At 33.8% G+C, this 27,742-nt stretch overlaps 2 protein-coding genes across 2 annotated transcripts in view; both read right to left on the reverse strand.

The window, feature by feature from the left end:
* LOC129234685 (uncharacterized) overlaps nucleotides 1-27,742 on the reverse strand; it is a 93,692-nt gene that overhangs the window by 64,496 nt on the left and 1,454 nt on the right. Inside the window, exons 2-5 of the mRNA XM_054868729.1 lie at nucleotides 27,015-27,275; nucleotides 20,061-20,261; nucleotides 14,537-14,799; nucleotides 5,526-5,869 (exon numbers count right to left, since the gene is read on the reverse strand). Of these exons, the coding sequence (XP_054724704.1) occupies nucleotides 5,526-5,869; nucleotides 14,537-14,799; nucleotides 20,061-20,261; nucleotides 27,015-27,188 (982 nt within the window). The 5' untranslated portion in view covers nucleotides 27,189-27,275. The remainder of the gene's footprint in view (nucleotides 1-5,525; nucleotides 5,870-14,536; nucleotides 14,800-20,060; nucleotides 20,262-27,014; nucleotides 27,276-27,742) is intronic.
* LOC129228202 (uncharacterized) overlaps nucleotides 27,340-27,742 on the reverse strand; it is a 47,814-nt gene continuing 47,411 nt past the window's right edge. The window contains exon 13 of the mRNA XM_054862904.1: nucleotides 27,340-27,352. Within this exon, the coding sequence (XP_054718879.1) occupies nucleotides 27,340-27,352 (13 nt within the window). The remainder of the gene's footprint in view (nucleotides 27,353-27,742) is intronic.

The raw sequence follows: 27,742 nt of genomic DNA on the forward strand, positions 1-27,742 counted from the left end.
AGTCAATGAAAAAGTCGGCATAAAAGCGGGCCCATTCTTCCCTAATTTGGGAAAAAGCGATAGAGGGACATGTACCTCGACTTTTGGTCAATGTAAGCTCCCCCATTGAGTATACAAATATGTGTTGGCATCGTAAATAACGATATCTCAGTATAACCAACGGCTATGTTAGTAATTCTCATAGAGAAACCTACAGAGAATTTCTATCCTTTATTTTGCTTTTTGATAAAATCTGTCAAAAATTTTTCGTGTGCATTATATCAAAATTAATAAAATAACCTTTTAAACAAGAGAAAAAAAAGTGCTTTAGTTCTTTAATTTAATCTGTGTAATATAAACGGTGTTTTTATTATAAAACATTAATTATGTTGATATTCTCAATGTACTGGAGAGAGAAATATTAGTTACATCTGCAGGAAATATGAAAATCTATAAGGAACGGCCAAAATAGCTGTAGCAGTTATTAAAACAAGAAGAAAAAAGCATCAACGAAACTCTCCAATAGAGTCTATGCTATGCAACACCTTGATGAATTCAGTGCCGAATGTTTGTAGGAATATTGGGTATTACTGTATTAGGCAAGTTCCTAAACTCACACCATTTTCAGAGATGTGAATTTCTAGACTTAAATTGGCACACGTGTATTTGTGATGGGCTGAATCACTGGTTAATGGAATGCGTGCGCATATGAACACAAATGCATGTTTTTTTTTTTTTTTTTTTTGAAGCACTGCACTTGTTGAAACGTCTCTGTTTTGAAGGAAATCATAAAGTACAAATATGAGACTTTCACTAGCATTTGGTGTTGCAAAAAAAAATAACAATAAATAAATAAATAAATAAGTAAATAAATAAAATAAAATAAAAAATGCAACGGTATCAGTGTGCCGTAGCAAATGCAGTAGTAATTAGCCGTAGCATAATTTAAACTTTTTGAGAGAATGCAATGGACGAAAATACTTGTCACCAGTGATTAAACCTTTTTTTCGAATTAGGCAGAAGCTATCGAAATCAGGCAATTGTAGAAGTCTTTGCTCTCTAAAGAAAAGGCTTTGGATAGAACAGTAAAATGCAACTCCAACCTAACCGCGCCAAAATTAACCGAAGTCTTCAACGATCGTTGGACAGCTGACAGATGAAGACTTCAGTAAAGCTCTAAATACGTCGGCCATCTTGGTGCTAAACGCCGCTTTTTTGTCATGTCTACTGTGATGAGGTAGCATTCTTTGCTTCTTGATTGTGGTTTCTTATTTACTTCATATTGGTTCACAACCAAAAGGCACCACAATCAAGAAGCAAAACAGGCTAGTTCATCATAGCAAACCTAGAAAGAAAAAAGCATTTAGTCCCAAGATGGCGGACGTGTGGCTACTCAAGCTGCGATTTAGGGCTTTAGACTTGAGAAGTACTGAACTTAAACTCTAATTTTAGTGCTTAGAATCCACATGCGTGTACTGCAAAGAAATCGTACCACCATTCTGATATTCTGACCACAATTCACCAAAAATATTTAGATTCGATTACGAGGTTTTACACCTCTTCCTTCACTAGCTCTCCCCAGTCCCCATCATTTTAACTTGGTATCTACTACCCTGCAACAGTCTAATATGCAGGTCAACTCTTTTCGAGGTAAATCATCGATTAAGTAGAAAATGCCGTTCATTTTTTTCACATTCCATATCTCAGGACAGCTATTTATTTATTGTCAGAAAAATGGCAAGGAGCCGTAGATAAAACCATCAAAATTACTCAGGCTTATGATACTTACATTTTCTGTACTTAGTTCTTCTGTATAGACATAGATAATAATAATAATAAAATAATAATAAAAATAATGAAATAAAAATGATAATAATAATAATTGCAAAACTTTAACTCTGATTTATGTGTTCATTCAAATTAATCGCAGATGGTATGCTTACATACGCAGAAAATATAGTACCCCCCGTTTTTGTTACACTAAAAAAAAACTGCTGTAGTTATTATAGCAACTTTTGTTGTATTTTCCCATATAATCGTAGCAGCTCTAAATCTGAAAGCATCTCGTGCTTTAAAATCGAACAACGTGTACGTGAAAAAATACGGACGGCAACATCTGTGATCCCGTGGTGTCAGTAGCTAAGTAGCATGAACGATGAGTTGATACGTTTGAGATGGTGGGCTTGACTCCCATCCTCACTCGAGGTGTGCCTTTGCTTCTTGTTTATTTGAGAATGTTTATTATCATGATAATACGAAAAATATGAACAAATAATTTTTCCTGACGATAACCTACTCTTATAAAAATTAGCACCGGTCGCATAGATGATGCAAATACCTCATAACTGCAGACACCGAAAATGAAAATCTGCAGTTCGATAATGGCAATCGTAACATTTGTTTAATTGACAGTTTTTTCCTAATCTGACATGTCTTAACCATCATCGAATGCCATATAAGCATAACTCAATACTTATCAAATACTTATATGTTATAACCAGAGACCGACAACAACTGCAACATCTTACCAGGAAACATCACGAGTTCAGTAATCATGAAAAAAGTTAAAAATGGTCGCATTCGAAAGAGTATCTTTAGAAAAAAATTTGACCCAAATATTGTGTGCCCTCGTCCTTTTGTTTTTGAGATATGGGGGGTCAAAGTCTGTCGAAATCTTAGAAAATTCGCCAAATTTAAAGACTTGGCAAGAAATGGAAAATACCACGTGATTTCATCGCCTGCGTCTAGCAAGACTCATTTCCATTTGTGGTCATCTGCAAAGCGCGTAAACGATGTTTCGAATTAATCCTTTACTTGTGTGCGTAAAATTAAAAAGTAACTATGAAGCCTGTGAAATGGAAATTAGAGAGCTTTATCCAGAGGAGCTACAACTTTATAACGAAATTGAACGTAGGATTTAACTTTGTAATCGTGATAATAATGCATTTCAGAATTTAAGTGCATTTCAAGTGTGTTTTACTTAACTAATTTAAGTTTGTACTCTTGTAATGAAATGTGTTGTAAGTAATTAATAATTATGTACGAGAATTAATATGAATAAGTAAAAAAAATGCTTATTAAAGCTTATATATTGAAAATAAAATGGAAAGTTTTTGATGTTGAAAGAACATGATCATGGATTGTAGTATCCCAGCTCTTATTTATTTTTTCAAAAGTTATCTTCATTCAGGAGCGGATCTAGAGGGGGGCCATGGGGGCCATGGCCCCTCCCAAAGCCTTGTGATTGTAGAATTTTTTTTATGAAAAAAAAATTGAAAATATTATGAGAAAATAATAAAATTTAACACATGTTTTTTACATTAAAAGAAATTTAAACCTTAATTGGGAGAGAAATTATATCTCTCTCCTCGAAAAAGAACTATTATTTCCAAAATTTTACTCCTTCGTTTGCATCATATCTAGATTCCAACTTTAGACACTTGGACGTTCTCTAAATGCTGTTGTATTGCTCACGAGACCAAAGAGAGCCTAAATTTGCGTATTTATGGCTTTAATTTCGAAATTTTTCGGAGGGAGAGCTCACAAATCCTCCATCGCTTTCTCTAATACGTGCAAAAGTAGCTTAAAATTAGATTTTTAGAACGTCTAAGGTAAAATATTAAGGAAGTGGGGATTCCAAACACCCTCACTCTCCCTTTAGAATCATTCATTTTAATAATGTTTCTCGAGAGTTTGTTCAAAAATTTTGGATGGCCCCTCCCAAAATGATCGGCTAGATCCGCCACTGTCTTCATTCATGAAGTTTTATTGTCTGACCACTGCTAGCGAAAATGTTTAATTTAAAATCGAAAAAAATAATAATTAAAAAAAAGAAAACAAAGGATAGTAAATGTCAAAAATTTGCACAGCAAAACTAACGATGTCGGAAATTACTTCATAACAGATTCTTATCAAAAATTTTATAGTCGACGTTCATTACAACAACCCCTGTAGTTCGAAAAAGTCTCACTGCAACTGAAAGTCGCTATAACGTAAATGCACATCATATTGCATGTTATTTAGTCATTTTTAAAAATACTGAAGTCACTTTTACCAATTATGTTTCACGTTAAAAGGGAATTCAAATACGAGCAAAATAAAAATTAATACAGGTTTTTTTTATTTGACTTGTTAGAGGGTTTACACATAACTTGAAAACGATACACATAACGAAAAACACACTGGAAATAACTGACAGAAATCGTTTTTTTTTTTTTTTTTAATTTGAGAACATGGTTTGAAATTTTTAAAAATGTCGTTTTCTTCGTATTTAGAAACTGTTGAAAACTTCAGATTTACGACTTTTCAAAAAAAAAAAAGAAAGACTTTAAAGTGTGTTTACCGTTTTTCTACGGTTATCATATTTTTTTCAAAACAGTTTCATCATCGAATAAACTCTTTCAGTGGAAATATTTCACCCGCAGAAGCATAAAAGTTTTAAACATCAGTTTTTTAACAGACAGTCTTAAGAATAACAAAAAATTCCATTGTTTTTACAATAAAATAAAACAAATATTTCGGGCTGTGGCGTTTTCCCCTATACAGTTGCACGTTAATATCCCGGAACACAAGCCCCTAAAAATTTCAATGCCGCAGTCTGTGCCACGACACCCCGCGCCATGGTAGTCACCCCGAGTAAAGAATTACTGCGATATTTCTCACGCGCTTTGGTGGTGACCAAATATGGAAGTGAAATGTCTTGTCAGATGCAGATGTTGAATTCGCGCCGTACCTTCCATTTCTGAACAAAACTCGCTAAATTTGGCGACTTTACTAAAAATTTCGGCAATTTTTAAGACCTCATATTTTGATAACGTGGTCACGAGGGCACGTAGTTTCAGTGCCATAAACATGTTTTCCAATGCTCTTTCGAATGCCACCAATTTGGAATTTTTTTGAATTTCCTTGATCGTGATGTTTCCTGGTTAGGAGTTAGGGCAGAAAAAAGGCGCAAGACAAACTATTTGTCGGAGTTTATAAGATAACTCTTTGTAAATAGCTTCAGAAAGATTCTTGTTCTGTAAAAATTAAGGTTGCAGAGTCTAAATCGAAGTAAAAGAGTCGGAGTTGGAATGATTTTGGGGTAAAGGAATCAGAGTCGAGAGTCAAAGGTTTAATATTTGAATAATCGGAATCGGTCATTTTCCCTCAAAGTCCGTAACTCTCCCAGTGCTTGCGGAGCCGGGGTTGGAGTCGGACTGATTTTGAGCTAAAGGAGTCACAGTCAAAGCCTCTAAAATTCCCGGAGTCGTGTTGGAGCCGGAGTCAGTCCTTTTTCCTCTGACTTCACAGCTCTGGTAAAAACTATTTATGAAGGTAATTTTTTAGTCGCCAAGGCGAACTGGGTACTGTGATTTCTCGAACCTTGGTTAGAACCGTCTGCGGACACTAAGAAGAAAATTCCTCCAGAAGATTATTAGAATAGCAACAACTTATCTATTTTTGTTTCTACTCGGTATAAAGCTTTATTATCGAGTGTCCATTCTACATCTGATAAAATACGCATCATAAGGAAGGAAAACGTAAAAGAAGAAGATGGTACTTACGATCTGTTTTTGACCTAAGTAAGTCCCAACAAGCAGAATGAGTTGTGATATTTAAAGTAAGTGTATACAGTTGCGGATCTTCAGAATGGCACCATCGGTCAACTCGAGATGTCAGATCGAAAGCAGGGGATCTGATGTAGTGCCTCAAATATGATTTGGTGCATTGCCCAGGAGGGTGGAGAGTCTTGTACTCTATCGTATGGAATGCTTTCTTCTGGGTTTCTAGATGGATAAACTCGGAGATATGGTCTAAATCTTTCATTTCTGAATCTGACTTATAAAAAGAATGAGATATCATCTCCAAATCATTGTAATTGCTTCTTAGCACAGAGCTCTCCTGGAATCTTTGAAAGAAAGAAAACAAAGAATGAAATGAGAAATATAATCTTAAGTTACTATGAATAAAATCTGCGCATGCTTTACCTTTATGCGCTTCCCGCAACGCCATTCTACGAATTAATATCTAGATGCAACTGTTCCTCCCTTAACATTTTTGCATAAAAGTTCTAAAAGAAATTTAGTAGTTTGAATGATAATTGCTTTTGCTCCTACTTCACTGACATATTCATAACCTTTGTACTCGTCATGTCCAGCACCGATAACCAGGATGTGATTAACATCTGAGGTTAAGGGAAGCTCACTATCACTTCGAGACCTCATACTTTTTGTCTGGGGATTTGTTTCTACATTTATTGAAAGCAAACTCATTGATGCTAGAAAAGTTATTACCAAAAGTGGTAAAGCAGAATTTAGGTTGAAATTTGAACTCCCCATTTCCCACAAACATTGATGTTGTTATATTGTAATGCAACAATTAGTTGTTAAAACATGTGTCTGGACTGGAGCAAAATTGCAGAGTTTTTCTCGCGTTAAAAACCGGAAACTGCTAAATTAGTTTTTTCGCTTGGTTTGGCAATGTCCTCAAGGAGAAAAAGTATTTTAAAACAGAAACTGTAGTTTGCAATGAAAGTTTTAAATCATATATGAGCTTCTTGAAAATTTTTGAGTGGAAGCTCAAGCTTCCTGAGTCTTTTTTCGTAATCAGGGCCTGTTGACAACCTTTCAGCTACCTGAGGTGCTATCTGCTTTAAGATTAGCACTAGAGTTGGGTGGTCTGGGGAAAAATAGTGTCTCCCGCTTGTGTTGTAAATTTTGGAATCAAGTGAGCATCACGAAGCAATTACTGCAAAGAATGTAATTATGTAGTTATTTTTTTTTATTGAAAATGATTATGAAAAAAACCACATGCTGCAAAATGTGCAGTATTTTGTCCTGGTTGCTCAAACCTTGTTCACCAATTCCAATGACTATACAACGTATAACATTGCGTTGATATATTAACCGAATCAGGAAAAGTATTTGCACTAAGATATTGACTGATAAGTTTTTTTTAAAGCCTTGATTTTATTCTACAGGGTGATTAAAAAATGGTGGGGTTTTTCAAGTCTACCGATTTGGAAATATTGGACCTACAAGTTGTTTGGTAGAACTTGAATGAAAGAGCGAGTTTCAAAGTTTCAATTGGCTGCCGCTAGATGTCTCTGCGTCTTATCATTTGTGTCTCACGTGCTATTACAACTCAAATTCAAAAAAATAGAATATCCTAACTGTTTTAGTGAAACTTGTCACTGAGTCGGGCCAAATGAATGCAGGGCAGTTAAACAAAGTAAAACATGTTATTAATGAATGGGTGAAACAATTTCAGCAATCTAAAAGTATTATTTTAACAATATAGGGGTCGTTGACAAATTTGAAAATTATGTTGATTTTTTTATATAGGTCAAAAAATTAGAATATTCAATTCGTTTAATGTAAATTTGAAAAGTAGCGAAAATATTTGCATGCCTCTTAACTGTGTAAGTTGTGACAAATATAAGGCTAGGCGCCCAGAACATTTTTCGTTGTTCTTTTGCTGAAACTAGGTCGTTAACGTGATAAAATTCGAAACAAGGAAATTGCTCAATGTATCATTGTTTATGTCAGAAAAAAAAAACAGTAAGTCTTGGATTAAAAGAAGGCTTTAATATCTACGTTCTTGAAGATTTTAAAAGACTATAGAAGGATCAACCAATTAAAAAATAACCGAAGTAAAAGAAGTAGAAATAATGCAACAGCTAGTAGAGATGAACGCAAATCACAGTGAATTGTCCAAAATAACAGTTTTTAAAATGCCTCTTACATCCATAAGTGTTGGAAAGAATTTGTAGTTATCGTGTCCAAGCTAACTACACTTAAACGATTGCATAAACTGCAGTAGCAATTGTGGGTCCTCGAAGTAAAACCAAAGATGAACATAAAGCAGGGACGTGCCCAACTCTCCTGGAGCAAAGAGAAGCTCATCTAGGGGCAACAAGTCTGAGAAAGTATTCTATTCTGTGATGAATTTTTATTTGTAATATCTGTTGAAGAAAGTTTGATGAAGTGTTATGTATCAAAGAGGTGTTTGGGTTTGCCATTAGAAGAGCGAAGCGCTTGAGAAAACTTGTGTAAGACGTTCTCTCAAATTGAGACATCCGTTATGGTATTGGAAGGCATGAGAGTTGCTGGAACTGGACAACTGTATGTATCTTAAAACAATGTTTATTCCACTGTTTATCAAGATATACTGGATTACTGCATGATGCCCTCTTCTGAGGCACAACAGGGACATATTCAGTGACACCTTTATCTCTTCGCAAAATTCCGCTCCGTATCACATCTCTAAATCGACTCACAGATTTTAAGCAGAAAGAAGGATTTCGGTAATAAACTAGCAAAGCAACTCTACGAATCTCAATACCATTCAAAATTTGTGGCAGCGTCAAATCTAAAGAAAAAGGTTGAAGACCTAGAGCCCGTTAACAAAGCTGAACTCATTGCCGCATTAAAGAGGGTATGGAAACAGTATCAGTAGCCTTGAATGTAAACAGCTGGTGGAATTTAAATCTGAAAGGATTAAAGATGTGATTCTTGCAAAAAATGAAGCTACAGAATATTGATATTGTTTCTTTAAAAAATGCTTTTCAAATTTTAATTTTAAAATTCTCTTTTTTAACTCAATGTAAAATATCATCACTATAAACTTTTGGATAATTCTGACTTAGATAATATTTAATAAAGTTTATTTGAAGTGTTATGTATCATTTAGAATCTAAGAAAATCGGCACGTTCATTTAAATACCTACTTTGTTCTTATATTTTGTTAAATTAAGCTTTTTCCTCAAGAAATAAAAGTATTTTATTTTTCGGAATTTGAGTTGTAGTTATACAGTTAGTCAAAATGGTGATCAAGGGAGCAGTGAATTAAGACTTTATGCTTGCTCCCCCCCCCCCTTTTTAAAAATCGTTTTCTTACCATTTTGAATCTTAAAAATATAAGGTAACGGCACCAGTAACAAGCATGCTTAAAACAACGTTCTTAAGTTAACTCAATTTTATGAACCTTTTAATGTATTTAGACTTTTCAAACTTTTTTTCTCATGCAACAACATCTCATCTAACTTTTGGCTGCTTCTTTATCTTCTGTATTAGCTAATTCTATTTTTATTTGCTCAATTTCCAAAAAAGTTCCGACCCCCAGTAACAGACACCGACAACTCTGATTATAATCAGTAACAGATAGGATGAGGAAAGGATGAGTAATGGACAGAATTATCATTTTCTCTTAAAAATGTGCAAATGCTCTTTAGTTTTAGATCTAAATCCTTATTAAATTCAAATGAACATAAAACACCGGTAGACTTCGTGGTAGCTGGTCATAACCTTCCACCACTGCCTTGTAAATACCAACTGGCTCACAAAAAATTCACTATGATAAACATTAGATGATTGCACTGTATACATGGGCCACAGCAACATCAGTTTTACTTACCTAAAATTCTTATTTTTAAAATCCAATCTTATGACTGTCTGTTACTGGTGCCGTTACCCTACACGTTTGAAACCTCCTATTCTTTTCGACCCACCTTGCATATTAAAATATTACCTTGAGAAGCAATAAAATCTAGTAAATTTTTCTATTCAATAAACAAATATCTTAAAAAGCAATGTACAGAACTTGTTATTTAAACCTCCCTTTTTAATCTGATAGGATTCAAACGTGCAAGGTGTGCTAGAGGTAGCAAAAGCTCTGGGAGTTTTTGACATAATTCTCCCTCTCCCCTCTGACTTTAGGCGTACTACACTGTTAAAACCAGGAGTGCCTCAGGGGTAAGAATTTCACAGTAGGGTGAAAAAACGGTGCCTCATGGTGCAACGGAGGCTAGGAAGTGTCGTTAAGGTGCTTTTGGTTCCTCAGTGGCTGAACGACGTTAACAAAAGTGCTAAAAGACCATTCAATAGGAGGGCGACTCGTTGCGCACGCGCTCTGACATGTCGTCCAACGACAACTTCAATTTCAATGGCGGACTAAGGAAGTTGAAATGAATTTTACTTTCGCATTGAGTGAAGTAGAAAACTGAAAATTTCGTGGATTAATCTTCGAAATCTCGCGTAAGTAAAACTGATTGTAGCTCTTAAGGCTTTCGAACATATTTAAAAGTGTTTAAAGAATGTTGACAACTGCTTATTGTTCCGTTTACCTTATTCAACATTTAATGTGTTGCTATTTATATCCTGCAAAATTGTTACCTAAAACTATTTATCAATACTATCTTGGACAACAACAACATTAAAAATAAAAACGTTTAAATCAGCTGATAATAGGGAAGTATCAACCTATCAAATATTCCAATTTTAACTATTGCACAATGTTGACAGGCTTACAAAACACAAAAATTCACCATGACCGGATTTTTAAAACCAACGATTGATTTTTTATGAATTTTTTAAAGAGCGATGCGCAAAAAAGAGGTGTGGCCTAAAACGTCAGCAGCTGACGTCATTTCCCTGTTCCGATCAGAGCTCCATTTCCATGCCGTGTTGCGCCTACCAGGAGGTGAATAGCACTGTCTTTTTCAGCCTTTTTAAAGCATTTAACCAGCATTTTTTCCATCATGGGGCTAGGATTCACGAAAGGTCAATCCAATAACCTTCCTCAAGTAAAGTCATTCATGGTGTTTGACTTTTTTCGAAAGGACGAGAGATTTAATGTCCTAGAAGTACGGAAAGTGAGACAACAAAGTTTCACCATTGTTATTCTTTAAAATTGTACGTACATATCCGTCTATGTTTGCAGTTCATATTATTCGCATTAGTTTCCCTTATCAAGATTGATCATTTCCATTTGTTTGTTGATGGTTTTTTTATCTGAATATATAAATTACAATGTAAGAGCGCTATTCCAGTTCTTACTTGGCGGCTTTTAATGAGGCGCGCATTTTGTAACAACCCTACTGCAAGTGATTCCAGTACTAAGTTTTAGAGCAGTTTTTGCATGAAAATTTTTCGCTTTGTTGGCAATAAAAGTTGATCTGCTTTTTTTTTTTTTTGTGGAAAATTGTTTTAAATCCACTAATACATGTTAATGATCCTTGAGTTTTTGTGCAACTTAGCAAATAAAGAAAAAATATATTTTTTTGCTCTTTTGATAAAAATAATAAATTTGAAAATGGTGTTCATTTCATAAAATAAGTACCTTTTTGCAGGTGAGAAAAGTCTTGTATATATAGAAACGCTTCTGGTGATAAACTGAAAATGTATTTTTAAATTATCAATTTGTAATAGTTAAAATTTGAAGATAGTTTGAATGTTAAAAAGAAAGTATTAATAGTTTTTGCATTGTTATTAAAATGGAATTAGTAATGCATCTATTACTTTCTATTTAAGTTTATTGTGCAGGTTTTAAATTCCTTTGTTTACTTGCATTTTTTTTAAAAAAATATCTCATTTGCTTATTAAACATTTATTTATGAACAGTTGTGAACATATATTTCAAACTGTATTTCTCACTTGACATAGTTTTTAATTAAAATGAAGTGCAAATTTTCATTTTCAAATTTTAATTAATAAACACACTTGAAAACACTTCTTTCGAAGATCCTGCTGGGACGGAACAATAACAAATCGCTTGTGAGGAGTTTTTTTAGATGTAGATACGCATCCAGGAACGAAGCAATACTTGTAATTGATTCTACTAGCCATGACAAAGAAAATCAAATTAAAAACAATCGCAGAATACATTAAACCCTACAGACAGCAAAGGATTTTCACTAGCCTTTTATGCGCGCTGCTGTTAGAAGGCTCTTGTTTTCCCGCGCCTTCCCCCAAAGATCGCCAAGCACTTCTTTGTCCTAGCCAACCCCGCCGCCTCGCAGCGCGGCAGTGACGTCAGTCAAAGGACTTACAAGCAAATGACGTCACTCGCGCGTGAACTTTAAAAAATTATTTTTAAAAAAAGTATTAGTCATATCGTAAAAATTTTTTCGCAGATGATGTTCATGTATGTTACTCTATCAAATAAAAATAAAATTAGAAAATCGAATACTTCCCTATTGAATAGCTAATTCCGGAATAAAAAAGCATCGACATGAGCAGATATACCAAATGTCTATTTCTTCTCAATGAAGTAACTACGTACAGGAAACGAACAGAGAAGCAAAAGCGAAAAAAAAAAAAAAAAGGACCACGTGAAAAGAAATTTGTCTCATTGTTTGGGTGCGTTCATCAATCTAACGAAACTCACTGGCTTAAAGAACGACAGCTCTTCGGTTTTTCGTTACCCGCGTTCACTTTTTGAACGATTAGTTAAAAATAAAGATGGCGGACTTTAGGTTAGCAGACGAAGCAGATCATTGCTTTTCGGAGGACATGTTATTTTAAGTTAGTGATGAAAAAAAATGACTAGAGGATTCATGTTTTGAATAAAATAAAAAGAAGAAAGCAAATTTCGAGATTCCTTTCAACTAAATTCCATCTTAATTAAGATATATTTTTAGATTCCATCATTGTTCCTTAGCACATAACAACAGAAAGTACATTTTTTAAAACATAAAAAAATTATATGTTCACACATTCTGTTTTCTGCCCCACTGCAAATACTATTAATTTCTAAAAAATCTGAAAAATATGTGTAGAAAAGTCTTCTGTTTATTTTTAAATTAGCGCGTCCCCCGGTGTATGCGGAAAATAAGTCAGGCCAACGCTTTTTGAATACCAAACATTTCACTATAAATCTACTAACTTTTATAAAATCAGATATGACCTGACTTAAACAAGGTATTTTGAATTATTTCTTGATAAGTTACAGGAAAATGCAAAATGTGTTTTTAATATAAAATCTCAGACACATTTTTTCCCCCGTTAAGAAATTGTAGGCAAAGGTGTATTTAAATTATTTACTAAAAGTAAAATACAATTAATTTTTAAAGGTTATTAAAATTCAAAATGAATTATTATTATTATTATTGTTATTTTGTTTATTTTCAGTTGTTTAGAACAAATAAATAATTAAAGTGTAAAGTATTTATTTCGATGTTTTTTACTGAAATTTTCTCAATCCTGCAAATTCTGATGTTTTCTCGCTACAAGATTTCAGATGCTCAACAATAAATTCATTATGAATCGCACATATATACATTGAAACATAAACATTGCATGCAATGGAAGTCGCCATGTTTTCTAACTGAGCAAACCACCCTTTTCCTTCGTGAGCTTCGTTAAGAATTTCACTTCACGAAACCAACCGAGTTACACTTTCTGAACGACCAGTTAGCTAACGCGTTCTCTTTTTGAACGCCTCCTCGCTTCACTCGTTAAACGCGTTCGACTTGATAAATGCACCCTTTGACTCATAACTTTCACATCGTGTTTTGATTAAAGCATCTTTCTTTGGCGTTATTTCATGAAGCGAATGTAGTTATCTATTCGCTTTTATTTTTAATCTGACGAGAAACTTGACATTGAAAAGAAGGGCTTTTAGATTATTTATCTTGTACGCATAAGGATACTCAAATGTCGAATCTTATAATAAGTATGGATGTGTTTCTCTCGCTTAAAATTTTAAACGTTTATGAAACGCTTTTATTTTCCCATGACTCTAATCTAATGTTACTTTTAATATTTCTGGTTGTTCCGGCAAATGATTGATAAATACCTTCCCTGTTCATTTTCGGTACGGATCATGCTGTAGTAGATGACAACAACATATTAATAACTGAGCAATTCAAGTGTAATATAAAGAAAGTTAGTGCACGAAAAAACAAGTTAAAGTCATGAACACTTCTAAACTATGTTCGAAATTTCACCCTTGCTAAGGATGCAATTTCGGCTCTCTTTCGGATTCCGCTGGTGAACAAGCGTTTCACCCCTCAGAGGTGCCAAATGGCACCTGTAGTTTTAATAGTGTAGCCCTGGAAATATTTCCGATAAAAACTCACGCATCGTTTTCTAGCCTGAGATAGTTGCTGTCTGACCACCAATGATATGGAAAGGCGAACATCCGGTTCGTAAGCAAAATGAAAGCTTCTACTAGTTGGCAGGGATGACAATTTGCCTGACAAATGTGTGTTAGCCTCTAAATTAAGTAGAGTCGCATTGAAATGAATGAAAAATGAGGTTCAAATTTTTCCTTTTCTCCTCCTAATCTAAGTACAATCATAAAGTAAGATAGAGAGGACACGCTGTTCTAAGAAATTGAAGCCAGAAGTTACATCAATGTATCCCAAGATCTAAAGGTTCTTGCTTAAGATCTTGGATACATTCTGATTTAAAACATCTGATTGTTGAATCTCAATGGTTAGTTAAATTAAACTTGGACATTGTTACAAGTTTATGAAGGACGTTTTTGAAATTGCATTTAAACGTGAGTTAAAATGTAAACCAATCCACCAGCAACTTTATTCGGTCTCTTCACGGGATTGGTGATAAACATTCGCGTAAAGTGACCACGTTATCATAACCCCGCTCATTTTCGCATCGATGTATCCCATAAGTCCAGCTTCAATTTCATCTCTTTTTTACATTAGACTTATCATATCTTTTTAAATTTCTTTACTCTGTGGATACAATCGTCTTTCTTGGTCACTTGACAATTCCAAGGCAATCGAGACCACACAGTACCAAGAACAAAAGATTTACTAACAGTAAGAACGTACCTGAAAACATCCGCTCCTCCTGAAAGAATGTAATATCCATCAAATGTAACGGCCTCTTTGTTCTGGTACAAAGGATAGCTGAGTATTATTTTTGTCACTATAAGTTGATTCAGTAAGTTTTCGACATCTTTAGCCTCCACAGTTCGGTATTTGGCGACTAAATCGTTGCTACTGATCATCTGAGTCTCAAGATCAACAGACAATTTCACTTCGGATTCTTCGGATGCGAAATTCTCGCTTGCTTTTTCATTCCACCAACCAACCTGAAACGTATTTCATTTCACCAATTTCAGAATAACGAAATAATTAAATTTAGAATAAGAGGCATTTGGAAGAAAAACACGTTAAACTAAAAAATGGAAACTACGAGTTCGAGTACATTCCATGTCTTGCGAACTATAGTAAATGATATGCAAACTTACACGACACGATTTGCGCGCGTGCAGTTCCCGACAGAGATAAACTGGAGCCCTGGGCCTACATTGCATTATTTATTATTTTACTTTTTATAGATACTAATTGAACTTTGGAAGTGGTATTTGGATAAGCGTACGAGAGTGCTTTAAAAAAGTTATCGTTAAAAATTAATATATATACATATATATATATATATATATATATATATATATATATATATATATATATATATATATATATATATATATATATACACACGTTGAGTTCGATCGAATCTGCCATACGAAAGGGGGTGATAGAAGAGCCCAAGTGGAGCATAGAACCACCCATTATCGTGTCCAAATCTTAATCGTAACAGTTATGGTAAATATAAAGAAAATGAGTTTAAAAAAATCTCAGAAAAATACCGATTTCTGATAGTCATGTAAGACCTATACACAAAATAAGTACATATTTAGAAAGAGCAGACTAAATTCTACAAAATGACACTTTCCCCATCAACATAGTCGCATTTTACAGCGAACTAAAAGCTTTGAAATATTGGACACATTCAAAATTGAAATGGTGTCAAAGTTTTCAATCGACATTTTCAAAACAACCGTATGCACTACAATCGTTCAAATCTACCAAAATATGACTCATTTCACTAGCTTTCAGATGATACAACAGCAAATCACATTGAGCTTCAAGTTTAGGAGAAATTCAGGCTTTTGTTTGAAACAGTGCAAAAATCTGCGTTCGATGATAAAGGAAACCAGCGAAGAATCGCACTTTTCTGTTTCACGTAAGCATGTTGCTTTGTTTGTTTAAGAAAATGATATTTTTATGTCAAATAATAATTTTAACATTATATAAAGTGAAAAAACACAAGAGACAAGAATAAGTAGAAATGAAAGAAGCATTTACTTTCTCGTGCTTTTCTCAAAGGAAAAATCAATAATAAGAAAGTTACACTAACATCACACACACACATACACACACAATGTATACATTTAATAAATCTTCAAAATTCACAATGCATGCTGAAATGAAATTTCATTTCTTAGTTTCACTACTGCTCCATCAAGCCGGTTGCGTAATTCCTGCAAACTGGCTACTTCTGTTCTGTATACAGAAAAAAATCAGAAAATGCATTTGAAGAATGGGTAGGGGCTCCATCATGTTAGGAAATGATTTCCTCTCTCTCTGGAACAGGAATCGCATCAAGTAAGCCAAGCAAATGATGTTCATTGAACTCTAAATATGTGTTTCCTGTTAAGTTACCTTGAAACACATATGGATCAATCCATTGATCTTTCATCGTTTGGCACGATGAGCTTCGGGTAAATGAAGTATTTTGTTTAGCGTACTGACGAACAACTACTCATCTGTTCGCAGTACCTTACTTAGAAAATGGTGTTATTCAATGTCTCTGGCTAGTAGCCATCTGCAAAATGTTATCCGCTTTTCTAAATCTGAACTGCGCAATTCTTGTATTAGTGTGAAATGGGTAATAGGGTGCATCTTATAATGCACTTTTTGAAAAATTTTTGAATTTCTTATGGGGCACCCCTTTAATTGCTTCGTTTTGATGAAAAAACACCCACTTAAAACTTTCATAGAATTTGAACAAAATTTTGAGGTTGCTACCAGCGATTGAAATTACGTTCATTGTGAAAAAATAGAGTTAAAATATATTCACACAATTTTCTATTGCAATGTTTGACATCAACATAAAATTGGGTTGGTTAAGGTAGAAACATAACCCAAATACTTATTTCCTATGCATACAAAAAAATAATAAGCATTTCATGGTTGCTATGTTGTGTAATAATGTCAAACAAAAATAATGCAAAAGTTCCACTACGCCATTCATATCATTGGTTTACAATTTCAGTCTTTTACATTAACCAATATTGTAATTCCCCCCCCCCCCTTTGCTTCTAGTAATGTGAAATATACAAGCCTTTTTTTTATTGCTACTCATCATCCAAACTATTCGATAATATCTCTTCAAAAAAACTTGATGAAAAGACCTTAATGGTGAAAAATCTGAATGTTGGTAATGAAATCCTCTATTTTTTTCCCTTTGGTTTCAGTTCTACAACATGTGCTGTTCAGTGTTTCATTGGAGGAGTTGTTCTTTTAGGTTTCTTTAAGAAAGAGACCAATTTGGAGTTTGTCTCTTCAGAAATGACACGTAGATGTCAAATAAACTTAATTGAAGCAACAATTTCCTTCTTGTAAGTGAAAATGCTTTTCAACAATAAAATATCAAATCTAGATAAACTTATTGCAAATTCTTATTCTTCAGAATCAAAGTACATTCAGTTACAACAGAGGCTTTAAAAAAAAAAAAAAAAAGTTCACGATTTTCTTTCTTTCAAAATTCAAAATTTCTTCTGTTGCCTTTTTAAATAGAGATTTATTTGTTATCAATTTCGCCTTGTCCTCCTAGTTTTCTTTCAGTTAGAAATAATTTCTCGCCTGGAAGTGAAATCTTGCGTAAAGTATCATCAGCAAGAGCAAGGTCAAGCAAATAATCTAATGATGGATTCCAATAATTTTGTTTTTGATTATTGAAATAGAACTCTTAATTTTCTTTTTGAGTTCTTAACTGACAATTTGGTGTTTCTTAGAGTTGCTAACCAACAGTTAAGAGGTTGAGAGTTAATAGTAGCGAGCTACAATTAATTAACTTGATTTAATAAAATATGAAATAATTTAAAAGTCAGTAACAATTTAATTTATTACTAATTAAAATTAATGAAAAAAGAAAACATAAATAAATATTATAATAATCGATGCAAAAAGAAAAGTATATATATATATATATTTCAAATTTTGCAGCAATGGTAGCAACCTCTAAATTTTATTCAATTTTCATTTTTATGATATGTGAATTTTTTTTTCATCCAAAGGAACAAAATGAGAGGGTGCCTTATGAAAAAATAACATCTTCAAAAGTAAGACGCACCGGGTAAGGGGGATACTTGTTTTCGTGCAATGTTTTCACTAGTTTACTCTGTGAAAGTTCATCTTTTCTAGCAATCGTGAGTGAACTCACAGTTGGGTTTTGCACTACTCGGTACAGAACATACTCCTCAACATCAGCAGAACCATGATCCTGGCCACTTTCCTGCTTCGGAGAGAGCGGAAATCATTTTTCAACATGATAGTAACCCTACATATTCTTCAAATGCCGTTCGGACTTTTCTAACTAAATAGTATAGGTTGGTCGTATGGGCCCCATTCTTTGGCCACCTAGATCACCAGACTTGACTCCAGTGTACTTTTTTATTTGAAGATTCTTAAACAAAAAGTATACAAAACATAAATAGCCAGAGTGTAGGAATTCTGCAACATGCTTGATGGAGCAGTAGTGAAACTAACAAATAAAATTTCATCTAAGCAACGTTGTTTTCGTTCGCAAAAGGGCAAGGGCATGTACCAAGTGTGACAGCAACCAGTTTTAGCATCGATTGTAAATTTTGAAAATAGATTAAGTGTACTCATTTTGTGCGTGTGTGTGATGTTAGTGTAACTTTTGTATTATTGATTTTTCTTTAAGAAAAGCACGGGAAAGTAATGCTTCTTTTACTTCTACTTATTTTTATTTCTTGTGTTTTTGCACTTTATAAAATGGTAAAATTATTATTTTGATACTAAAATATCATTTTCTTAAAGAAAGAAAGCAACATGCTTATGTGAAACAGAAAATTTAAAAAAGAAAAGTACGACTCTTCACTGGTTTTCCTTTTTCATCGAATGCAAATTTTTACAGTTTCAAATAAAAGCCTGAATTTATGCTAAACTTGAAGCCCAATATGATTTGTTGTTGTATCATCTGTAAGCTAGTGAAATAGGTCAAATTTTGGTAGATTTGACCGATTGTAGCTCGTACGGTTGCTTTTGAAAATATCGATTGAAGACTTTGGCACCATTTCAGTTCTGAGTGTGTCCAATGTTTCAAAGCTTTTAGTTCGCACTAAACGACGACTATCTTGATGAGAAAAGTGTAATTTTGAAGGATTTACTCTGTTTTTTCCAAATATGTACTTATTTTGTGTGTATGTTCTACTTGGATCTCAGAAATTAGACGTTTTCTCAGAGAATTTTGATTTTTTTTTTTTTTCATTTTCCTTATATCTACCATAACTTGGTTACGGTTAAAGTTTCGATACGATAATGGATGGTTCTATGCCTCGCTTGGGCTCTCTGGGTCCATCAGATTCAGTGAGGGGGGAGGGACTGGGTTGAGGGAAAAAATGAATTAGGTTTTAAGTAATGTAAGTTTTCGGAACAGGGATTGCATCCAGGTGGTTTCTCCGTGTTTTTTTATGTCAAAATTTTACTGAAATTATTTCCGGATTTTACCATGGAAAAAGAACACTAATGAATTGCAATATTTTAAGAGCTATATCATAATACTTAAAAAAAACCATCAAAAACCTACTCCTTTCCGTTGCGTTATGAGAAATTTAAATTGTTGTACAAAATTATTCAGTTAACTTGCGACGTGAAAACTTCGTTTTTATATAATTTCTTATAAAGACAAAAATACTAAAATTCCATATTAACTATAACTTAAGTGTATTTTATTAGAAAAGAGGAGGGATTGCATACATGTAAATTGTAAATGTATGCTCTAAATATCTTATTTTTTACAAAACATTCGTATCGGTTCGAAAGCGAACTTTTTTTCTGTTTCAATATTTTTCATAAAAATTTCTTTTTTTCCTTCTCATGCATAAATGTATGTAATTTAAGAAAGATTTTAGATTGTGAAGGCTTTGGTGACATTTAAAAACTTTTCAATTTTTTTGTCGTCTGTCAATAGGGATTTCAGTTAGTATAGTAGGTTGACTATATTTAAGTGTTTACTGGCCAAAAAACAGGTTTTAAACGTTACCTAAAACCTGTAGAATTGAAAGTCTCCCGAACTTGGGTTTAAAAAAGTGATATCGACCTTTGATCACCGAATAGATTTTTAGACCAATTTCATGTCTTTCTTTTCTCTTAAAGTAGCTTAAAATAAACTGTAGATTCTACTTCTTGAAGCACTTAACATTAAACAGCAAACATAACGAAAAAAAAAAAAAAAAAACAAGGTGTTTGGATTACTTACGTAATGCAAATTTTCTTCAGTTTTTGGTGACATGATACTTTTTCTTAGCGAAACCACGAACTTAGACTTCTTCACACTCAGATGCTTCTCCAGTTCTGCAGACCAAGATCTTTGCGAAACTGTTAAGTTTACCAGTCGGTTCTCTATCAAAGCTTGTTCACTACTATTTTTCCAATACTCGTAAGAGAAATCCGCAAATCCCTATGTAATTTTAAAACAAAAAATCAGATCCTACAACCAACCTCTATTTTCAACACATAAGTTAATTTTCGCTTTTAGGAACCAGATAGCATTTCTGATTACCAAGAATAAATAAACAGTCACATTGTTGTACCGGAATATTGATTATGAAACATTAATGTCTGTTTGCCTTAGCTGAATCCTCTCGTGAATTTGCGCATGCGTCAGGTGTGCTGTGATTTTTTTCAAAAATGGAAATACAAAATAACTTGCTCAGCAGTTTTTCGAAAGTAGGGTTGAAACAGAGAAATAACAAGTGCGAAAGGAAAGTGCCCATGCTCATTCTGTCGTCACTTTTTAAAATGGAATCTATCCCGAAAATTTATCTTTGCTTTCGAGAACGGAGTACCTTTCATTTTAGTAGATAATCATTTTACGACATGAAGTCACGAGTGTAGCTTGTCGTCGGTTGTAAGATAATTGCTTCTACTCAAATTAACAGAGCATTCGAAGGAAAATATTCCCTAAATAATCTCAAACATTAAAATACAGTACAACGCCGATTATTCGAACACTGTAAAAAAAATTCGGAAACGTTTCTGAGTATATCGTGCAGCTGCGGTTCATGAAATTTTCGAAAACGTTTCTGAGTATTTCGGAATTCTCTTTCTGTAATGTCCGGAAATGTGTCTGAGTATTTCGGAATCCTCTTTCTGTAATGTCCAGAAACGTGTCTGAGTATTTCGGAATCCTCTTTCTATAATGTCCAGAAACGTTTCTGAGTATTTCGGAATCCTCTTTCCGTAATTTCCAAAAAGGTTTCTGAGTATTCTGTGCAGCTGTGGTTCATGAAAGTTTCGAAAACGTTTCCGAGCATTTCGGAATTCTCCAAACAATTTTCAAAAATGTTTCCGAGAATTTCGGAATCCTTTTTCCGTGATTTTTTCTAAAATATAATTCTTTATTATAGTATTGCATACCATATCAGTTTCAATTCTTTCATATCTAAGAGCAATAATACAAGCATTTTTAGAATCATTCGTGGATTTTTTTTTTTTTTTTGGAATTTCTAATGACAAATAGCATGGTTAACAGCATAACATATGCACAGTTATAAATTTTTGAAAAATTATGAAATAATCTAGTAGTTTCATTCCTAATCACAAAATCGTCGGGGAATTGGAGTGGGGGTACCTTCTGAAAAGTGGGGATTGTTTGTTAAACAATCTTAAACTTCAGTTTTTCTCTCAATATTTTCAAGACAAAACTATCAACATATTGTATTTTTAATGCAGAACTTAAAAACATATCTTGTATCAAACTTGATAGCTTTTATCTTCGGATAAAATTTGACAGGACTTACCTACCCTTCGCGTTCCGGAATTCGTTCACCTCAAGTCAATTTCTCTGACGAACAAAGTGTACCGAAAAGTACCAACAGAGAAATTGATGAATTTAAATATGACACCAAGTCCCCCTGCTGGAACCATTCGGGTTGATTCTTCTGTTCTTGCCCTTTTCCAGCTCATCACAAATATAAATACTTATTCAAAATAGGTTACTGATTTTATTTTTACAGTGTGCGCAAAATGCATTATATATTTTATTTATTAAAACATTGAACTCTATTACATGATTATTCCATTTCATACATACGAGAATACCCCAACCCCCCACCATAAGAGTGATGGTGCACACATAAAATGCTATGAAGCGCCCCCCCCCCCCCTTGAAAAAGCAACATCATATACATTATAAATCAAAGTATCATATACATTATAAATCAAAGTATCATATAAATTATAAGTCAAATACTTTAATATGGTGTAAAAATACAAAATTATTTTATTAAGTCTTTTTTTTTTTTTTGCTTTTGGTAAAATTGAGGCTCGTAAAACGAAAAAAAATGAAGACACTTTTAAATACATATATGTATTTATTTGTTAAATAAATTAATACACATTTAACTAATTTAAAGCGTTTCGCTAATGCAAGTATTTAAAGAGATATCGTCATTTAGATAATACTGAAGCACTATGTTCCTAATTACAAGAGATAGTTTTTTTTTTTACTTCATACAATCTAGCTACACTGTTTACAAGAGAATGAAAACATGCAACCTTAAAGACGAACTATCAAACCTGACAATTTGCATATTATAACATTTAATTCATAAAGCTTGATACATAAATGTTCAGCCAAATATTAACTGAGATTGACACATAGAAACAAAGTACACAATAACACTTATTTAAATTTTTTTATAATCTTCAATTCATAAATTTTACAGAATAAAACTAGACACACTTGCACTTTAAGTATGTGTTCTATGTAATGTAAAATATTTTCAAATTGCAATAGTTCACAACGAAAAAATAATACTGAAGAAAATAGTTTTTTTTTTTAAACGAGATTTATATGAACTAAATCTCTTTAAAGTAATAGAGTTGCAAAGCGACTTACCTATTCGTCGGTGGTGGTCTTTTGCAGGCTTTGGTCACCAAAAAGGTGATTTTTATGACAGAATAAAATTCTGCCAACAAAAATTACCCATTTGGTAGAAAGAAGAAAAGTATCCAAGAAAAAAGGAAATTAGCTACACAAGTTATGCGACGCAATGAATTTACATGGCGTCCTCTAGGCAGTTATGTGGTTTTTAATTTCAGTTTGTATTCCTTCCGCGAGCATGCGTCGAGAATTTGCACTTCGTACTTAAAAATAAGTGACATAGCTTCAAATTCAATCTCATGACGATACATAAGCAAGAAAATATAAGACTTAAAAATTATCTTCCGTGAATTCATGCGAAGAACAAAACTTCTACTAATCCCCTTGATGAGTGTTACTTCGCATACATGAGTCAGCACTTGTTTTCATTGCGTGCTTTCGAAAGTTTCAGTTTAGATTTGCTGCTGGACTATAAAATTGCCGTGCGAGCTACGCATGCGTCGACTCTTACTTTCTTGCTAAACGGGAAACGTTTTTGATTATAGCAGAAAACTGCGGAGGGCGTACGAATCTGTGTATTACGGAAAACTTTTTTGTATATTCAGAGAGTTTTCCGAGATTTTTTATAGTGAACCTAACGAGACTGGTTCTAGTTCCGATACGTTGCACAAGCAGTTTGGCAGTTATACTTCATGAGTTTAATGGAACAGAAAAGCACATTTCGACATTGCAAAAAACTTCAACAGTTGACAAACGTTGCAACAGTTTGCATTTCTTTCCAACGGATCAGAGGCGGCCTTAAGCCGATTAGAGCAAAAGTGTCCAATTGTGCCCCGCGCTTGCAGGGGCCCCGCGCCAAAAGAATTTTTTTTTTTTTCCAAAGAGAAAAAGTATGAGAATAAAAAGTTCAAAATTAATGTTTAACTCTTGTGTGATTTGGGAGTGTGGAGTTAATTTTTGTCCAATTATAATGAGGTTGTGGAGGTTTTTAAATTTCTTTAAGCTAACTTTAAATTTGCTAACAGCTTCAAGAATTAAAGTTAGCAAAATATATTTCCAAAACTACTACCTAACCTGACAGCGTTGCAATGCTGTGTTTGGGATCTGCGTAGGCTTCACAATGGTGCTCCTATTCGTTTGCCCCAACTGTAGGTAATAGGCCTCAAAGAAGAAATTTTTATCGATTAGTACAACGAGAAATAATGTAAGGGCCCCATCCCAAGACCTTAGTATCGCAGGGGCAAAATGAGAATTGACAGAGGCACCCAAATTTTAATGGCCTCAAAGCTGTCTTTTAAATCTATTTCAGTTGTTTATTACTAATTACTTACATATTATTTTATTTATTTATTTATTTTGGTATAAAAAATACTAAAACTCAACAACGATGAATTTACAATATACCGAATTTAATCCTGAATGCCACTTGCCCCAAGTATCTCCAGTACTCTTATTATTCTGTAATTCTGAAAGACCTCTCTCCCCCTCCCCTCCATTACAGCGTGATTGATGCTTAAAACATCCTGAAAATAATTCCATACAAAACGAATTGACAAGAGCTACTTGTGAAAATCGAGTAAAAAAATATGTGTCGTACATGGGCGCCCATATGCAAAATTGTGAGGGGGGGGGATCTCAGGTATTTTAACCATGGCTTAGTAGGATATTTTCCCCATGGAAGCAGATTTCAGTACAGATTAGCCATTAAAATTTGACATTTTTAAAAACTTATTCATTAATGGTTGGCGATGAAATGTTTTTACAGTTTTGCAACGAAAAAATTACTAAAAGCAAGGAAGTTCTAATTTATAAAAGGGGGGTCCCCCTTGCCCCCCTATATGGGCGCCCTTGGTGCTCTATTCAACACGTAGTCAGAACCAAAACCATAAAATGGTTGCATGTGGGTTAAAACCTTCGATTCAATTTCGAATCTCTACCTTCTTTTTTTTTCTCTTTTAGAAAAATAAAAAGGGGGGTCGTATTTGGGATTAATTTTTTCACCTTGTCTTATCTACAATAACTGGTTGTGTAATTTCTAATTTTGAAGGTTATTTTATTGACTAAAAAATTTCCTACGAAAAGAGACCTACACCAGTGTGGGAGTTAAATGTTCTCACTTTTGATTCTCTATACATTTAATGTCCTAACATATAAGAATTGTGCTCATTTATTTGTTTTATTTTCAGAATAAGAGGTACAATGTTTTCAATAGCTTATTATTTCTGTAAGATCAAATAATACGAAAGGAGTAAAATTTTTATGAGAGCCCTAGCAAACAAGCTGAACAGTCACAATAAATCAGTTTTTAGAACTTCAGATTTTTAAGCGATGAGGCTTCAAAACATTCAACCCCCCCCCCCCCCCAGTGGCGTAGCTAGACCCGACTTTCGGGGGGGGGTTACTTCTTATATATATATATATATATATATATATATATATATATATATATATATATATATATATATATATATATATATATGTGTGTGTGTGTGTGTGTGTGTGTATGTATAATCGCTTGGAATTTTTTCCTTTTCTTCTTTTTTTTTCTTTCACTTCTCTCTTCTTTCTCTCTTTTTTTTTGAGACTAACTTTTCGCGGGGGGGGGTTTTGTCCCCAAAAACCCCCCCCTTAGCTACGCCCCTGCCCCCCCCCCCCCTAAAGTCTAAACATATAGCCTAAAATTTGGTTTCTACTACTTCAGTGTCAAAAAATTGCTTGGGGCAGCCTCCAAAACTTTGATTTTTCATCTAACGTGATCGTTAGGAGCTCTCCAAAGATTGCCTGAAATTCAGTCTAAAAATTTATAATTTTAAAAAAATTTCGAGGGAGATTCCTTTTTAGGGAAATTCCTTTCTCTCCTAATACCTCCAAAAATGGCATAAAATCGCGCTATATATTAATTCCAATTTCGATTACTTTCCAGGAGAGGGTCCTCGAACCTTTCACTCCTTTCCCTAAAATCAACATAGATAGCTGCATTTTTAGATTTTAGAGCAATCTCGCGGTACAGTACCATTTTCCCTCCTAAAGATAGACAAAAATTGACGTCAGTTTAGAAAACATTTCTAGGGGGGGATCCCCTACTCTTTCCTCTGTCGTAATCAAAAAGCCTAAATTTCGTTTTTAACACTTCAGAGTTGACTAAAATTTGACTTCAGATTTGAAAAAATTAAGTTGAGAGTCCCTTTCTCCTTCCCCTTAATTTTACCGGAAATAGCTTCAACTTCCAATTTTAGCGTCAGTTTTGAAAATTTTTCTGGAAGAAGCCTTCGACCCCAACCCCCTTTTCCAAAATTTCTTCCGACTAAAACTAGGTTTATAATACATCATTTTCTAAAATTTTCCAGGGAGAGGGGTACGTTGCCCTAAAGCCCTGTTTCAGGGTTTTACGTTGCCCGACCTCCCACTTCTGTGCTACAGCTGGCGTGCTTCACCATACAGTCAAAAATTTAGTCTTTAGGTCTTATAGCATTTTTTGTATAACTCTTCCGTCAAAGCACTGAATTGTTCATGAGAAATTTCTGTGTCTGTCTTAAAGTTTTTGCATTAACTCTAATTCTGCTTTCGTGTCTGAAATTAAACGAAATCATTTTGTAATGGGCCCACCAAAATTCTCCAATCGCGCCTCGCATACGCTAAGGCCGGCTCTGCAAGGGATAATTGTATTTACTGAAACACGTGCTTTGTGGTTCACTGCGCAAGCAAGAAGATTTCAACGGTCAAAAAGAGAGGGAAAAATAATTTTTAGCAATTTTGAGTGACCTTTGGTTCAAGAGTCAACTACAAGTATTAATGATTTACCAGTAAGTGCAGATGTATAGTAGAACACTGAATAATTGTCGGTGCCATGGTTCACTCTGGGCAAAGAAATTTGGCGAATACAAATTGGCATGTTTTTCTGAAAGAAAAAACAACATCTAATTTGTGATCTTCCATAACAGGAGTTTTTCTTTCCTTTCTTTATTTTTCTTTTTTGTGCAAAACAAAAAACACGTGTCTAATAATTTCACTCGAAGAACAAACCCCGAAAATTTTAACAAAATCCAAAATGTCAACTATTGAGACTGCCTGATTCCTAAAAAACTGGTTCTTAAGCTAATTAATTTAGCAACACAGAGTATTCTTAGATCTTTTTATGTGTTTTTAAATTGATTTTGCATTTCCACCGATGTAAAAGACTAAATTTTTCCACAACTACTACTTTTTTCATGGATACAGTCATACTTTTTTCATTTGAATGACACTAGAATTCTCTTCATGTTGACAGGCATTATCCAAAGGGGAGAGTGAGCTCCAGGTTTATGTTGAAGAATTAATAATACTTACCAAGAGCTTCCGACTATCTGTTTCGGTTTTCTTCAAACTGATGGATACTTGTTCTTTATCAGACATTTCTATACCATCTGCGTCCATTTCCATGTCGGATCCAGGCATTTTTACGAGAAATACTGTCTGGCGGTGGATGGAGTTTTCATTTATTATTGGACTTTTCCATAACATTCGAACATGAAGCCAAGCTTTCGACTCGCCTTCCCAAAACTCCCTTGGTAAGATTACGTTCAGCCATCCTTTCCTCTTGGACTTAGGCTAAAAATAAATTGAAGTTTCACAGTTTTAAAAATATAGACAACGTTTAAGTCAAATAAGTACTTTAGATATGATATCTGGTGAAAAAGTACCTCCATATGCAGTTCTTAACAGAAACACATCGTTCGAAAAGCAACATTTACCGTCAAGTTTATGGAACATTTCGTTTTATAAGTATGTGCATGTCTGGACGAAAATTGAGGTAAAAACCAAACTAGCTTCGGAAGACCCAGTGTATCTCAAAACAGTAATTTATGAGTGCTTTACTGAAAGCAGTTTGATTAAAAAGTAACATAAGTGCCACTACTCAAAACTTAAAGCAACACTGGTATTAGAGCATAAACGGGAAAGTTCCATCAAAACTAAACTATGGAGTTGTTTCCTTCAGTCTTACTACTTTTATTTCACTAAAATTGATAAAATAAGCAAAAAAAAAACATGGAGCGAGAAAAAAATTTCATTTTCCC

The sequence above is a fragment of the Uloborus diversus genome, chromosome 1 (assembly GCF_026930045.1).
Source record: "Uloborus diversus isolate 005 chromosome 1, Udiv.v.3.1, whole genome shotgun sequence".
Lineage (NCBI taxonomy): Eukaryota > Metazoa > Arthropoda > Arachnida > Araneae > Uloboridae > Uloborus > Uloborus diversus.